Source organism: Mobula birostris, chromosome 6 (genome assembly GCF_030028105.1).
Source record: "Mobula birostris isolate sMobBir1 chromosome 6, sMobBir1.hap1, whole genome shotgun sequence".
NCBI classification, from domain to species: domain Eukaryota; kingdom Metazoa; phylum Chordata; class Chondrichthyes; order Myliobatiformes; family Myliobatidae; genus Mobula; species Mobula birostris.
In genome coordinates this window covers 117133887-117152765 of record NC_092375.1, presented here as the reverse complement: position 1 = coordinate 117152765, position 18879 = coordinate 117133887, and the positions used below count along the sequence as shown (strand labels likewise).

The 18879-nt window shown below is 54.6% G+C and overlaps 1 protein-coding gene across 11 annotated transcripts in view; it reads left to right on the top strand.

The window, feature by feature from the left end:
* Nucleotides 1-18879, top strand: part of LOC140199300 (tensin-1-like) — a 416856-nt gene that overhangs the window by 210676 nt on the left and 187301 nt on the right. For all 11 annotated transcript variants that reach the window (XM_072261116.1, XM_072261119.1, XM_072261118.1 and 8 more), the window contains one exon: nucleotides 2848-2934. In XM_072261116.1, the coding sequence (XP_072117217.1) occupies nucleotides 2848-2934 (87 nt within the window). The remainder of the gene's footprint in view (nucleotides 1-2847; nucleotides 2935-18879) is intronic.

Here is an 18879-nt window from a genome sequence, read left to right as displayed (position 1 = left end):
CCCTGCCCAGTCCCCAAGCCCAGCTCCCAACTGCCCCTCTCCTTCCATCTCCACTTCACTCCCTCCCCTCCCCTCGCCCTTCTCCCCTCCCCGGTTCTCACCATTCGACCCATCGAGTTGCTCCACCATATCATCATGGCTGTTTGATTTTCTCTGTCCCGACACCATTCTCCTGGCTTCTCACCATAAGCTCAGACACCTTTACTAATCAAGTAAATGTCAATGTCAGCATTAAATAAACCCAGTGACTAGGCCGCCACAGCCGTCCGTTAAAATGAATTACACAGCGTCCTCTGGCTAAAGAAATTACTCCTCATCTCTGTTCCAGAGGAGTGTCCATCTATTCTGGTGGTGTGTCCTCTGGTCCTAGACTTGCCCATTATTGGAAACATCCTCTGCATATCTACTCTATCTAGGCCGTTCAATATTCTATATGTTTTAATGAGATCCCCCTCATTCTTCTAAACTCCAGTAGGTGCAGACCCAGAGCCATCAGACACTCCTAATATATTAACTCATTCATTCCCAAAACCATTCTTGTGAATCTCCTCTGGACCCTCTCCAATGCCAGCACATCCTTTCTTCAATGAGGGGCCCAAAACTGTTCACAACACAGTACTTCAGTACACAATTCTTCCTCCGATTACTCATCCCCTCCTGCCCCTCCCTAACACCTCCTCTCATTTCACATCCCGTTCACCCTCTTCTACCAAAACCCCTCCCCTCTCCCCTTGCCCCTTCCCCTCCTCCCTATACTCCCCTGCCTCCCCCTCCCTCACTCCCTTCCCCCTCATTTTTACCCTCCCTCTCCTCCACTAACACTCCTTACAGCTCTCCCCTGTTCTTCCTCTTCCCCACTTCCCCTTCTCCCTGTCCCTTCTCTCCCCGTACCACTCACCACCTCCTCAAACCTCTTTCATCCCTCCTCCTTCACCTACCCCATTCTCATGCTTCCCATATACCTCTCCTTTACCCCTCCCCCCTGTATTTCCCCTCCCACCTCTCTCCTTTTCTCTTCTCTCTGTACCTCCCCTCTCCTGCCTTTCCCACTGCCCCCCTCTCACCCCCTCCCTGCTCTCTCTGCCCCTGTTCCTGGCTCACACCCGCTCAGCCCTCACGCCCTCCCTCCAGAGACTGTAACTGGACCCCCGAGCTGGTGTCAGTGGTCCAGACGGGTGCCCAGCAGAGACAGCAGGGTGCGGAGACGCAGTCATCTTTCAGACAGCTGGGTGTCTGCTGCCTCCCATTCACTGGGGGGGGTGTGGTGGTGGGGGTCTCATCCCTCTCCCCACCATCTCCACTTGGGGTTACCAAGGCAACAACCACATGGTTCTGGGATGCATGGGAGAGATTGAGATCTCATCTCAGTGGGATCTTCCCCCCACCCCAGTAACTGGATCACAGCCAGGGCGAGGCGCGAGGCACCCAACCTGACTCCAACTTCAGGGGGGTGGTTGGGGCATGTTGCTTGAATGGTCCTGGCCTGAAAGAGCCCCCTTTCCCCGCAGAGACGTAGAACATAGAACTCTACAGTGTAGTGGAGGCCTTGTGGCCCTCGATGTTGTGCTGTCTTTTTAACCTACTCGTAATCTAACTCCTCTCCCCACATAGCATTCCATTATTCTATCATTCATGTGTTTATGTAAGAATGTCTTAGTCCTGGATAGAGGGAGAAGAAGACGGAGAGAGAAGGGGTAATGGGAGGGTAAGGATGGAGCAGGTGGAGAGGGGGGAGAGGGAGATTCAGGGGTGGAGAGGGGTGAGGGGGGTGGAGAGGGCTGGAGTGGGGTGGTGAGGGGAAGGAAGAGAAAGGAGGGGAGAGAGAGAGGTTGAATAGGAGGGAGAGATGGAGAAGGAGAAAGAAGGGTGGTGGGGAATGGAGTAGGGGAGAGGGATTGAGAGGGGCAGAGGGGGAGGGAGAGTATGATGCTCCCTCAGTACTACCTTCCTCAACACTGTGAAGCTGCCTCCTCCCCGCCCTAACTCCTGCCCACAGCATCAGGACTTAACGTACTGACAGGGACTGGGAACTGGTATGAGGCAGAGAGCGAAGGGTGGGAATGAAGGGGCCCTCAGGGTGCTGGTCAGTGCCTGGTGGGTATGGTAGACAGTGATGCTTGCGACCCAGCTGTTTACAACTGGAATGAGGATCGGGCTGAGGGAGGCCTGAATGCGGAGACTATTTCTCTAGTTAGGCCGCTTCTGGAGTATTGCAGATAGATCAGGTTATCCCGGGAAGGATGTCGAGGCTTTGGAGAGGGTGTTTACCAGGATGTTGCCTGGATCAGAGGGCATGGGCTATAACGAGAGGTTGGACAAATATTGGGTTGTTTTCTCTGGAGTAGCAGAGGCTAAGGGGAGATCTGATAGAGATTTATAAGATTATGAGAGGCATAGACAAAGTAGACAGATAATATCTTTTTCCCAGGAGTGAAATGTCTTATACCGGGGGGGGGGGGTGGGGGGGTGTAGGCATTTAAGGTGAGGGGGGTAATTTCAAAGGAGATGTGAGGGGCAAGTATTTTACACAGAGAGTGGTGGGGTGGTGGGTGCCTGGAATGTGTTGTCTGGGGTGGCAGTAGAGGCCGATACATTAGGGACTTGTAAGAGATGTTTAGATAGGTACGTGAATGGGAGGAAAATGGAAAGATATGAACATTGTGTAGGCGGAAGAGACTAGTTAGGTTGCCAGTTTTATTACTAATTTATTTGGTTTGGCACAACATAGTAAGCTAAAAGGTCTGTTCCTGTGCTGTACTCGTCTATGTTCTTAAAATAAAAACTAAAAACTAACGCAGATGCTGGAACTTTGTAATTATAACGGTGATTGTTGGAAATGTTCAACAGGTGAGGCGGCGTCCATGAGGAGAGAAACAGAGTTTGCGTATCAGAATGGAGACCCTTTGTCAGACCTGGGAAAGAGAGATAAAAGAGGTAATTAATGTCGAATGGGTGTGACGGACGGGACGAAGTGACAGACAGGTGTTGAAGGATATAAGCCAAACACAGTTCAACGCAACTAGCTTAGATGGGCACTTTTCCCAGCATAGACTAGTTTGGCCGAAGGGCTTTGGTCCAGAGCATGGGCCCCATGGAGTATAGTGGCCCTGTTTATGCCTTTCATTTATTATTTTAAATTTTTTTAAAACTTCATTTGTCGAATGTACATCAAGACATTGAAATATACAATGAACTGTGTTATCTGCATCAATGACCAACACAGTCCGAGGATGCGCTGGGGGCAGCCCACAAGTGTTGCCACGCTTCCGGCGCTAACATAGCATGCCCACAACTGACTAGCCCCAACCCATACGTCTTTGGATTGTGGAAGGAAAGGGGATACCCGGTTACTTTATTGTAACTTATAGTCCATTTTATGCTTTGCACAGTATTGCTGCCTTAAAGCAACAAACTTGTAAATGATAATAAACTGCAACCAGTACAGCTTTGGATTGAGGGAGCAAACTGAAGTGCTGAGAGGAATTTCACGTGGTCACTGGGAGAACGTACAAACGCCCTGCATTAGAATATAAGGCATAGGAGCAGAATTAGGTTATCGGCCTGTCGACTCCACTCCACCATTCCATAATGGCTGATCCATTTTCCCTCTCAACCCCATTCTCCTGCCGTCCTCCCGTAAGCTTTGAAACCTTGACTATTCAAAAGCCTATCAACCTTCCTATTAAATAGACTTGACCTCCACAGCCGCCTGTTGGAATGACTTCCACAGATTCACCAGCCTCTAACTAAAGAAATTCCTCCTCATCTCTGTTCTAAGTGGACGTCCCTCTATTCTGAGGCTGTGTCCTCTGGTTCTAGAGTCACCCACCATAGGAAATCTCCTCTCCACACCCACTCTCTGTGGGCCTTTCAATATTTGATATATTTCATTGTGATCCACCCCCCCCGCATTCTTCTACACACCAGCAATTACAGGCCCAGAGCCATCAAATGCTCCTCATACATTAACCCTTGCATTCCTGTGATCATCTCAGCAACCTCCCCTGGACTCTCTCCAATGCCAGCTTACCTTTTCTTAGATAAGGGGCTCAATACTGCTTACGATACTTCGTGTGATCTGACTAATGCTCTATAAAGCCTCAGCATTACATCCTTGCTCTTACAGACAGTGGTAGGAGTTGAACCCCGATTGCTGATTGGCTAGCGCTGTAAAGCGTTACTCTAACCGAGGGGCTGAATGGCTTTTTCCCTGTGATCCCCCATTACATTGCAGGCGAGGGTCCCTGCCTGATAACTTGTGCTGTCGAAAGCTGGTGGACTTCAGAATATCTCACTAAGGGGGATCGAACACTGTGGAAGAGTTCTCCAAACTGCCTGTTGCATAAATTGGGAGTGCTTATTATGGAAGAGGTCAGGAAATCAGGTTTATCTAATTATACAGATCATAGAACATAGAACATAGATCATATAATATAGAACATAGAACATAGATCATATAACATAGAGCATTGAACATATAACATAGAGCATTAAACATAGAACATAGATCATATAACATAGAGCATTGAACATAGAACATAGAGCATATCACATAGAGCATTGAACATATAACATAGAGCATTGAACATAAAACATAGATCATATCACATAGAACATGGAACATAGAAAATGAAACATAGATTATAGAACATAGAACAGTACTGGGTCAAACCTTTAACATAGTCTAAGATCCATCTAATTCCTCCCTCCTACATAACCCTCCATTTTTCACTCTACCATGTACCTATCCAAGAGTTTCTTAAATGTCAGTAATGTACCTACCTCCACCTCCACCACCACCCCTGGCAACACATTACACACAGCCACCACTCTCTGTGTTAAAATCCTACCTCTGACTTCCATCCAATCGCACTAAAGTTGTATTAGCCATTTCTACCCTGGGAAGAAACCACCTCTATCAAGTCAGCTCTCATCCTCCTTTATTCCAAAGAGGAAAGCCCCAGCTCACTCAGCTTATCCTCATACGACATGCTCTCTAATCCAGGCAGCATCCTGGCTTTCTTCCTATAATGAGGTTACCAGAATTGAACATAATTCTCCAAGTGTGGTCAAACCAGGATTTTATAGAGCTGCAACATTACCTCTTGAACTCAATTCCCCGACTAATCAGCTTCTTAACCACCCTATCAACTTACACAGCATCTTTGCAGGATCTATAGAGATAGACCCCAAGATCCCTTTGGATTCTCCTCACTGCTAAGAATCCTGCCATTAATCTTGTACTCTTCCTTCAAATTCAACCTTCCAAAGTGAATGATTTCACACATTTATGGATTAAACTGCATCTGCCACTTGTTGGCCCAGCTCTGCGTCATATCAGTGCTGCTAGGGTAAAATAAAAAGTGTATCAACACAGTTCCCTGATAAGACAGTGGCAGAATGAGGCCATTCGGCCTATCAGGTCTGTTCCACCATTCAACCATGGCTGATTTATTATTCCTCTCAACCCCATTCTTCTGCTTTCTTCCCTGAACCTTACTAATTAAAAATCTTTCAAACTCTGCTTTAAATATACCCAATGACTTGGTCTGCATGGCTGTCTGTGGCAATGACTTCCACAGATTCGCGACCCTCCAGTAAAGAAATTCCTCCTCATCTCTGTTCTGAGGTTCTATTCTGAGGTTTTGCCCCACTATAGGAAAAATCCCCTCCACATCCACTCTATTTAGACCTTTCAAAAAAACTGACCTGACAATTATCTTTTGAGGGAGATTGTTTAAATTTAAGAGCCCGACAGAAGACGGCCTGAGAGCTTGAGCAGGATTATAAAATGAAAGCAATATTGTGATTTACTCTGATCCCAGACCATTGAGAACTTTAAAATCAATTCTGAAAGATGCCGTGCAGGATGGGAGTGATGTGTTCCCTTATCCTGGTTTTGATTAAGGGTCTCACAGCAACATTCTGAATGAGCTGACGTTTGTCAGTAGGTTGCTTTGGAAGGCCGTAAAAAGTGCATTGCAGTATTCTTGTCTATTCGATATAAAGATGTGATTTAGTTTTTCAGTGCCATTACGTGACACAATGGACATATTGTACTTTTGCCGTGTTTCTGAAGTGTAGAAATGCTGAGCTGGTCATGTTCTTTATGTGGAATTTAAAATTCAAATCTGAATCAAGGATATCAAAGGTTCAAAGGTGCAAAGGTTCATTTTATTATCAGAGTATGTATGCAGGATACAACTCTGAGATTTGTCTTCCCCAGATAGCCATAGAGTACAGAAAACCATATATGTAGTCGAAAGAAAGAAATCAATCCCCCCCACCACATGAAAAGAAAAAGAAACAAAAACTCGCAAACCCCAAAACCCCTCCCTCGCACAAAAACTAACAGATCACCCAAACCCCTGGCCCGCCAGCTGTCCCTCCGACAGCAGCGACTCGAGCCAATGGTCCCTCCGAGGTCCGTGACTGGAACCAGCAGCCTCTCTGACAGCAGTGAGTAGATTATGAGAACACTCAGTACTCTTCTACTGTCATTTAGAAATGCATATATGCATTAAGAAATGATACAATGTTTCTCCGGAGTGATATCACAGAAAACAGGACAGACCAAAGAGTAACACTGACAGAACCACATAATTATAACATATAGTTACAGCAGTGCAAAGCAATACCATAATTTGATGAAGAACAAACCATGGGCATGGCAGAAAAAAGTCTCAAAGTCCCTAATCGATCGACTCCCGAGTCCCCAATAGCAGGCGGCAAAAGGGAGAAACTCCTTGCCATAAACCTCCAGGCACCGTCAACTTGCCGATGCCTTGGAAGCAGCTGACCCCCGCCGACCCTGAGTCCATCCGTCCGAAAACTTCGAGCCTCCGACCAGCACCTCAGATACAGCCCCCCGAACGCCATCCTCTGCTGAGCGCCTTCGCCCTCGCCCCTGCTGCTGAAACAAGCAAAGCCGAGGATTTCGGGACCTTCTGCTCCGGAGATTCCGGTTACTACACAGTAGCAGCGGCAGCGAAGCGGGCATTTCAGAAGTTTTCCAGATGTTCCTCCGTACTCTCACATCTGTCTCCATCAAATGAGGATTGTGCACGGTCCCCTGCTTGACAGATAACAGATATTCATCACTGGAGAGGCTGCGCACACTGTGTCGTCACGCCGCCATCTTCTCCTCCTGATTCAAACCAGCGTCCCCTCCGAGGAAAGTGACTCAAACCAACAGCCTCTCCGAGAACAGAGAATCACCCAGGCTTGTTACTTCTGATTTTACAAGGGGAGCCAAGTTCCCAAGTTTATCAACAAGTTCATCTCTTTTGGCTTTGAGACCAACCAAAAGTATTTCAGTTTTATCTTCATTTAGTTTTAGGAGTTATTGCTCATCCATTTGTTTATCGTAGCCATACCAGAAGTCAGGGAAGATAGGGTGTTATCATCGTCTGGCTCAACTAAGATATACAATTATGTGTCATCTGCATAACTGTGGAAATCAAGTGCATGCTCCCCCTTGGTGTCTCCTAAGGGGCAAAGACAGCTTCCCTGAGCAGCTGCAAAAAGTACATTCTCTTAGAAAATTGGTCTCCAAAACAGACAAAAATCGAAACCAATTGAGGGCGTTACCAGAGAGGCCAACCGATTTCTCAAGGCGAATTAGGAGAATATTGCGGTCAATTGGGTTGAAAGTAGCAGGTGTAGAAGAATTAGAACAGGGATTTGCTTGGCATCAGTGCTGAGCCCGAGGTTCCTGACAAGTTTGGTAAGGGCTGTCTCCGTGCCATGGTTTTCTCTAAAACTTAACCGAAACTTTTCTACAGTAGTGTTTCCATTTAGAAAGCAGAGTTGGATGAAATTGACTTTCTGAAGAATCTTGCCCAGGAAGGGAAGATTTGATATAGATCTGTAGTTAGTAGTATCTCATTAACAAAGTTTCATAGTGAAGTACTAGCTATCAAACGATATCCTATAGGCTTCAATGGGATTCCCCCTCATTCTTCTAAACTTCAATGAGTGAAGACCTAGAGGCATCAAATGCTCCTCATACATTAACTCTTTTACTCCCAGGATCATTCTCGCAAACCTCCTCTGAAGCCTCTCTAATACCAGCACCTCCTTTCTTAGATAAAGGGATCAAAACTGCTCACTTTACTCCAAATGTGTTCTGACCAATGACTTATGAAGTCTCAGAAAGGGTGCAGATAGTACTGAGGCAGGAAACTTCCTCTGTGTAATGAAGAGGTGCACACAGTATCATTGGCTGTTGAGGGGTAAGTGATGTGGAATATAGTCACTCAAATGAAAATCAATCTAGCCAAAATAATTTTGTTAGAAAGTTGAACAGCAAGGAGGAGTATTGAGGAACAGTGAGATGGTGGACAGATGAAGTAGTGCAATAGTGAGAAGATAGAGGGGATAGAGAAAGAGAGTGGAGTGGGAGTAGAGAGGGAAAAATAGTGGGAGGGGGAGAGAATGGAAGATAGAAAGGGAGAAATAGACAGGGAGAGAATGAGGGAGAGGGGGAAGAGAGTAAAAAAGAGGGTGAGGAGGATGCAGAGAAAGAGAGACAAAGAGGAGGGTAGAGAGAGAGGCAATAGCCATATACTGTATAGATATATAAAGTGAGTGAGAAAGAGTTTGAGAGAGGAGGGAGCACAGAAAGAGACAGAGACTGAGGCAGTTAGAGAGAGTGTGTCCCGTGAGAGAGAGAGAGAAAGAGAATGAAGCTGGAAATGACAGAGAGAATATGAGAGGGCAGAGAGAGAGAGAGAGAGAGAGAGAGAGAGAGAGAGAGGGGCGGGGAATGAGGCAGGAAAGGCAGACTTTGGTTGTTGATGGAGGCTCTGTTCTCACTCTCCCTCCCTGTCCAAGCACGGGTGGTGAAGTAACTAGAAACAGACTTCCTTTCAGTGAGATTCTGCATGAGGCGGGGTATGTTCCAGACCTGACTCCAGTTAGCCAGCCTGTAATTCAATCCGCCTCCGGCCCATGACTTCACTTGCAGTTTGAGACTGCATCGAAACCAGGAGCCCCTCTGACGTGACAGCAGTGCCTGGCCAAGCTCCCGTCAGTGACACCAGCACCGGGACTGCCAGCAAACACCCTCCCGTATAGCTGCTGCCCTGACGTGACTGGGACACGGGCAAGGAGCTGCGAGCAGCGACAGTGGCTGGGAAGGGTGTGTGGGAGTGTTGGCAAAAGGCAGGCAGTCTGCACACTCCCAGCAACGACCAGCCTGTCGTGGCACTGCTCTGCTCCATACAATCCGCCGGTCGGAGTGGGAGGCCTCGGACGAGAAGCTGACGGATAATCCTGTCTGTTGGTGAGACCCCGCTGCCCCACGAAGGTTCCCCGCTTGTAACAAGCTGCAGGTACGGAGGGTGAGGGTGGTGTGGGGAGAGGCGCAGGGACGAGGTTGTGAAGCCACCGAGCAGGTGTAGTGGGGAGGGGCCCTCGGGACGGGTTGTAAATAGACCTGCTGCTGGCTCTCAGTGTGTCGTCTCCACAATGAAGCCCACCATTACGGACGTGGTCAGGTGTCCTCTGTGGTGTTGGGCACTGTGTTGTCTTTTCGACAGTTGCGACCAAGTTTGCTTGTGTGACGCATGAACATTCAGTGGACAGGAGACAAGTGTCGCAGAGTAGGGAAGAATCCGGAGAGGTACAGCGAGGGGCAAGGCTCAGGTCAGGGGGAGTTCATCAAAAGATTTAACACTGACAGACACTGGACAGTCCCACACACACACACTGACCCTCACTGGGGGACAGTCCCACACACACACACTGACCCTCACTGGGGGATGGTCCCACACACACACACACTGACCCTCACTGGGGGATGGTCCCACACACACACACACTGACCCTCACTGGGAGACAGTCCCACACACACACACTGACCCTCACTGGGCGATGGTCCCACACACACACACACTGACCCTCACTGGGAGACAGTCCCACACACACACTGACCCTCACTGGGGGACGGTCCCACACACACACACTGACCCTCACTGGGGAACGGTCCCACACACACACACTGACCCTCACTGGGGGGACAGTCCCACACACACACTGACCCTCACTGGGGGCAGTCCCACACACACACACTGACCCTCACTGGGGGACGGTCCCACACACACACACACTGACCCTCACTGGGGGATGGTCCCACACACACACTGACCCTCACTGGGGAACAGTCCCACACACACACTGACCCTCACTGGGAGACAGTCCCACACACACACTGACCCTCACTGGGGGACAGTCCCACACACACACTGACCCTCACTGGGGGGACAGTCCCACACACACACTGACCCTCACTGAAGGTCGGTCCCACACACACACTGACCCTCACTGAGGGACGGTCCCACACACACACACTGGACCCTCAATGGGGGACGGTCCCACACACACACACTGACCCTCACTGGGGGACGGTCCCACACACACACACACTGACCCTCACTGGGGTACAGTCCCACACACACACTGACCCTCACTGGGGGATGGTCCCACACACACACTGACCCTCACTGGGGGACAGTCCCACACACACACTGACCCTCACTGGGGGACGGTCCCACACACACACTGACCCTCACTGGGGGACGGTCCCGCACACACACTTACCCTCACTGGGGGACAGTCCCACACACACACACACTGACCCTCACTGGGGGACGGTCCCACACACACACTGACCCTCACTGGGGGACAGTCCCACACACACACTGACCCTCACTGGGGGGACAGTCCCATACACACAGTGACCCTCACCAGAGGACCGTCCCACACCACTGACCCTCACTGGGGGAAGGTCCCACACACACACTGACCCTCACTGGGGGACGGTCCCACACACACACTGACCCTCACTGGGGGATGGTCCCACACACACACACTGACCCTCACTGGGGGACGGTCCCACACACACACTGACCCTCACTGGGGATGGTCCCACACACACACTGACCCTCACTGGGGGACGGTCCCACACACACACACTGACCCTCACTGGGGGATGGTCCCACACACACACTGACCCTCACTGGGGGACGGTCCCACACACACACTGACCCTCACTGGGGGACGGTCTCACACACACACTGACCCTCACTGGGGACGGTCCCACACACACACTGACCCTCACTGGGGGACAGTCCCACACACACACTGACCCTCACTGGAAGACGGTCCCACACACACACTGACCCTCACTGGGAGACGGTCCACACACACACACTGACTCTCACTGGGGGACAGTCCCACACACACACTGACCCTCACTGGGGACGGTCCACACACACACTGACCCTGACTGGGGGACGGTCCCACACACACACACACTGACCCTCACTGGGGGACAGTCCCACACACACACTGACCCTCACTGGGGGATGGTCCCACACACACACACTGACCCTCACTGGGGGACGGTCCCACACACACACTGACCCTCACTGGGGGACAGTCTCACACACACACTGACCCTCACTGGGGAAGGTCCCACACACACACTGACCCTCACTGGGGGACAGTCCCACACACACACTGACCCTCACTGGGGGACGGTCCTACACACACACTGACCCTCACTGGGGGACGGTCCCACACACACACTGACCCTCACTGGGGGACGGTCCCACACACACACTGACCCTCACTGGGGGACAGTCCCACACACACACACACTGACCCTCACTGGGGGACAGTCTCACACACACACTGACCCTCACTGGGGAAGGTCCCACACACACACTGACCCTCACTGGGGGACAGTCCCACACACACACTGACCCTCACTGGGGGACGGTCCTACACACACACTGACCCTCACTGGGGGACGGTCCCACACACACACTGACCCTCACTGGGGGACGGTCCCACACACACACTGACCCTCACTGGGGGACAGTCCCACACACACACACACTGACCCTCACTGGGGGACAGTCCCACACACACACTGACCCTCACTGGGGGGACAGTCCCATACACACAGTGACCCTCACCAGAGGACCGTCCCACACCACTGACCCTCACTGGGGGACGGTCCCACACACACACTGACCCTCACTGGGGGACGGTCCCACACACACACTGACCCTCACTAGGGGATGGTCCCACACACACACACTGACCCTCACTGGGGGACGGTCCCACACACACACTGACCCTCACTGGGGGACAGTCTCACACACACACTGACCCTCACTGGGGATGGTCCCACACACACACTGACCCTCACTGGGGGACGGTCCCACACACACACTGACCCTCACTGGGGGACGGTCCCACACACACACTGACCCTCACTGGAAGACGGTCCCACACACACACTGACCCTCACTGGGAGACGGTCCCACACACACACACTGACTCTCACTGGGGGACAGTCCCACACACACACTGACCCTCACTGGGGGACGGTCCCACACACACACTGACCCTCACTGGGGGACAGTCTCACACACACACTCACCCTCACTGGGGAAGGTCCCACACACACACTGACCCTCACTGGGGGACGGTCCCGCACACACACTGACCCTCACTGGGGGACGGTCCCACACACACACTGACCCTCACTGGGGGACGGTCCCGCACACACACTGACCCTCACTGGGGGACAGTCCCACACACACACACACTGACCCTCACTGGGGGACGGTCCCACACACACACTGACCCTCACTGGGGGACAGTCCCACACACACACTGACCCTCACTGGGGGGACAGTCCCATACACACAGTGACCCTCACCAGAGGACCGTCCCACACCACTGACCCTCACTGGGGGACGGTCCCACACACACACTGACCCTCACTGGGGGATGGTCCCACACACACACACTGACCCTCACTGGGGGACGATCCCACACACACACTGACCCTCACTGGGGGACGGTCTCACACACACACTGACCCTCACTGGGGACGGTCCCACACACACACTGACCCTCACTGGGGGACAGTCCCACACACACACTGACCCTCACTGGGGGACGGTCCCACACACACACTGACCCTCACTGGGGGACGGTCCCACACACACACTGACCCTCACTGGAAGACGGTCCCACACACACACTGACCCTCACTGGGAGACGGTCCCGCACACACACTGACCCTCACTGGGGGACAGTCCCACACACACACACACACTGACCCTCACTGGGGGACGGTCCCACACACACACTGACCCTCACTGGGGGACAGTCCCACACACACACTGACCCTCACTGGGGGGACAGTCCCATACACACAGTGACCCTCACCAGAGGACCGTCCCACACCACTGACCCTCACTGGGGGACGGTCCCACACACACACTGACCCTCACTGGGGGATGGTCCCACACACACACACTGACCCTCACTTGGGGACGGTCCCACACACACACTGACCCTCACTGGGGGACGGTCTCACACACACACTGACCCTCACTGGGGAAGGTCCCACACACACACTGACCCTCACTGGGGGACAGTCCCACACACACACTGACCCTCACTGGGGGACGGTCCCGCACACACACTGACCCTCACTGGGGGACAGTCCCACACACACACACACTGACCCTCACTGGGGGGACAGTCCCATACACACAGTGACCGTCACCAGAGGACCGTCCCACACCACTGACCCTCACTGGGGGACGGTCCCACACACACACTGACCCTCACTGGGGGACGGTCCCACACACACACTGACCCTCACTGGGGGACGGTCTCACACACACACTGACCCTCACTGGGGGACGGTCTCACACACACACTGACCCTCACTGGGGACGGTCCCACACACACACTGACCCTCACTGGGGGACGGTCCCACACACACACTGACCCTGACTGGAAGACGGTCCCACACACACACTGACCCTCACTGGGAGACGGTCCCACACACACACTGACCCTCACTGGGAGACGGTCCCACACACACACACTGACCCTCACTGGGGGACGTTCCCACACACACACTGACCCTCACTGGGGGACGTTCCCACACACACACTGACCCTGACTGGGAGACGGTCCCACACACATACACTGACCCTCACTGGGGGACGGTCCCACACACACACTGACCCTCACTGGGGGACAATCCCACACACACACTGACTCTCACTGGGGACAGTCCCACACACACACTGACCCTCACTGGGGGACGGTCCCACACACACACTGACCCTCACAGGGGATGGTCCCACACACACACTGACCGTCACTGGGGGACGGTCCCACACACACACTGACCCTCACTGGGGGACGGTCCCACACACACACACTGACCCTCACTGGGGGATGGTCCCACACACACACTGACCCTCACTGGGGGACGGTCCCACACACACACTGACCCTCACTGGGGGACGGTCTCACACACACACTGACCCTCACTGGGGACGGTCCCACACACACACTGACCCTCACTGGGGGACAGTCCCACACACACACTGACCCTCACTGGAAGACGGTCCCACACACACACTGACCCTCACTGGGAGACGGTCCCACACACACACACTGACTCTCACTGGGGGACAGTCCCACACACACACTGACCCTCACTGGGGGACGGTCCCACACACACACACACTGACCCTCACTGGGGGACAGTCCCACACACACACTGACCCTCACTGGGGGATGGTCCCACACACACACACTGACCCTCACTGGGGGACGGTCCCACACACACACTGACCCTCACTGGGGGACAGTCTCACACACACACTGACCCTCACTGGGGAAGGTCCCACACACACACTGACCCTCACTGGGGGACAGTCCCACACACACACTGACCCTCACTGGGGGACGGTCCCACACACACACTGACCCTCACTGGGGGACAGTCCCACACACACACACACTGACCCTCACTGGGGGACAGTCCCACACACACACTGACCCTCACTGGGGGGACAGTCCCATACACACAGTGACCCTCACCAGAGGACCGTCCCACACCACTGACCCTCACCGGGGGACGGTCCCACACACACACTGACCCTCACTGGGGGACGGTCCCACACACACACTGACCCTCACTAGGGGATGGTCCCACACACACACACTGACCCTCACTGGGGGACGGTCCCACACACACACTGACCCTCACTGGGGGATAGTCCCACACACACACACTGACCCTCACTGGGGGACGGTCCCACACACACACTGACCCTCACTGGGGGACAGTCTCACACACACACTGACCCTCACTGGGGACGGTCCCACACACACACTGACCCTCACTGGGGGACAGTCCCACACACACACTGACCCTCACTGGGGTACGGTCCCACACACACACTGACCCTCACTGGGGGACGGTCCCACACACACACTGACCCTCACTGGAAGACGGTCCCACACACACACTGACCCTCACTGGGAGACGGTCCCACACACACACACTGACTCTCACTGGGGGACAGTCCCACACACACACTGACCCTCACTGGGGGACGGTCCCACACACACACACTGACCCTCACTGGGGGACAGTCTCACACACACACTCACCCTCACTGGGGAAGGTCCCACACACACACTGACCCTCACTGGGGGACAGTCCCACACACACACTGACCCTCACTGGGGGACGGTCCCACACACACACTGACCCTCACTGGGGGACGGTCCCACACACACACTGACCCTCACTGGGGGACGGTCCCACGCACACACTGACCCTCACTGGGGGACGGTCCCGCACACACACTGACCCTCACTGGGGGACAGTCCCACACACACACACACTGACCCTCACTGGGGGACGGTCCCACACACACACTGACCCTCACTGGGGGACAGTCCCACACACACACTGACCCTCACTGGGGGGACAGTCCCATACACACAGTGACCCTCACCAGAGGACCGTCCCACACCACTGACCCTCACTGGGGGACGGTCCCACACAGACACTGACCCTCACTGGGGGATGGTCCCACACACACACACTGACCCTCACTGGGGGACGATCCCACACACACACTGACCCTCACTGGGGGACGGTCTCACACACACACTGACCCTCACTGGGGAAGGTCCCACACACACACTGACCCTCACTGGGGGACGGTCCCGCACACACACTGACCCTCACTGGGGGAATGTCCCGCACACACACTGACCCTCACTGGGGGACGGTCCCGCACACACACTGACCCTCACTGGGGGATGGTCCCACATACACACACACTGACCCTCACCGGGGGGACAGTCCCATACACACAGTGACCCTCACTAGAGGACCGTCCCAAACCACTGACCCTCACTGGGGGACGGTCCCACACACACAGTGAACCTCACTGGGGGACGGTCCCACACACACACTGACCCTCACTGGGGGACGGTCTCACACACACACTGACCCTCACTGGGAGACGGTCCCGCACACACACTGACCCTCACTGGGGGACAGTCCCACACACACACTGACCCTCACTGGGGGATAGTCCCATACACACAGTGACCGTCACCAGAGGACCGTCCCACACCACTGACCCTCACTGGGGGACGGTCCCACACACACACTGACCCTCACTGGGGGACGGTCTCACACACACACTGACCCTCACTGGGGGACGGTCTCACACACACACTGGCCCTCACTGGGGACGGTCCCACACACACACTGACCCTCACTGGGGGACGGTCCCACACACACACTGACCCTCACTGGGAGACGGTCCCACACACACACACTGACCCTCACTGGGGGACGTTCCCACAAACACACTGACCCTCACTGGGGGACGTTCCCACACACACACTGACCCTCACTGGGAGACGGTCCCACACACACACACTGACCCTCACTGGGGGACGGTTCCACACACACACTGACCCTCACTGGGGGACAATCCCAGACACACACTGACTCTCACTGGGGACAGTCCCACACACACACTGACCCTCACTGGGGGACGGTCCCACACATACACTGACCCTCACTGGGGGATGATCACACACACACACACTGACCCTCACTGGGGTCAGTCCCACACATACACACACACTGACCCTCACTGGGGGACGGTCCCACACACACACTGACGCTCACTGGGGAACAGTCCCACACACACACAGTGACCCTCACCAGAGGACCGTCCCACACCACTGACCCTCACTGGGGGACGGTCCCACACACACACTGACCCTCACTGGGGGACGGTCCCACACACACACTGAGCCTCACTGGGGATGGTCCCACACACACACACTGACCCTCACTGGGGGACAGTCCCACACACACACTGACCCTCACTGGGGGACGGTCCCACACACACACTGACCCTCACTGGGAGACGGTCCCACACACACACTGACCCTCACTGGGGGACAGTCCCACACACACACACTGACTCTCACTGGGGGACAGTCCCACACACACACTGACCCTCACTGGGGGGCCAGTCCCATACACACACTGACCCTAACTGGGTGACGGTCCCACACACACACACTGACCCTCACCAGAGGACCGTCCCACACCACTGACCCTCACTGGGGGGACAGTCTCACACACACACTGACCCTCACTGGGGATGGTCCCACACACACACTGACCCTCACTGGGGGACAGTCCCACACTCACACTGACCCTCACTGGGCGGACAGTCCCACACTCACACTGACCCTCACTGGGCGGACAGTCCCATACACACACTGACCCTCACCAGAGGACCGTCCCACACACACTGACCCTCACTGGGGGACGTTCCCACACACACACTGACCCTCACTGGGGGACGTTCCCACACACACACTGACCCTCACTGGAGGACGTTCCCACACACACACTGACCCTCACTGGGGGACGTTCCCACACACACACTGACCCTCACTGGGGGACAATCCCACACACACACTGACCCTCACTGGGGACGGTCCCACACACACACTGACCCTCACTGGGGGACGGTCCCACACACACACTGACCCTCACTGGGGGACAATCCCACACACACACTGACTCTCACTGGGGACAGTCCCACACACACACTGACCCTCACTGGGGGACGGTCCCACACATACACTGACCCTCACTGGGGGATGATCACACACACACACACACTGACCCTCACTGGGGTCAGTCCCACACATACACACACACTGACCCTCACTGGGGGACGTTCCCACACACACACTGACGCTCACTGGGGAACAGTCCCACACACACACAGTGACCCTCACCAGAGGACCGTCCCACAACACTGACCCTCACTGGGGGCGGTCCCACACACACACTGACCCTCACTGGGGGACGGTCCCACACACACACTGACCCTCACTGGGAGACGGTCCCGCACACACACTGACCCTCACTGGGGGACAGTCCCACACACACACACACTGACCCTCACTGGGGGACGGTCCCACACACACACTGACCCTCACTGGGGGACAGTCCCACACACACACTGACCCTCACTGGGGGGACAGTCCCATACACACAGTGACCCTCACCAGAGGACCGTCCCACACCACTGACCCTCACTGGGGGACGGTCCCACACACACACTGACCCTCACTGGGGGATGGTCCCACACACACACACTGACCCTCACTGGGGGACGGTCCCACACACACACTGACCCTCACTGGGGGACGGTCTCACACACACACTGACCCTCACTGGGGGACGGTCCCACACACACACTGACCCTCACTGGGGGACAGTCTCACACACACACTGACCCTCACTGGGGAAGGTCCCACACACACACTGACCCTCACTGGGGGACAGTCCCACACACACACTGACCCTCACTGGGGGACGGTCCCACACACACACTGACCCTCACTGGGGGACAGTCCCACACACACACACACTGACCCTCACTGGGGGACAGTCCCACACACACACTGACCCTCACTGGGGGGACA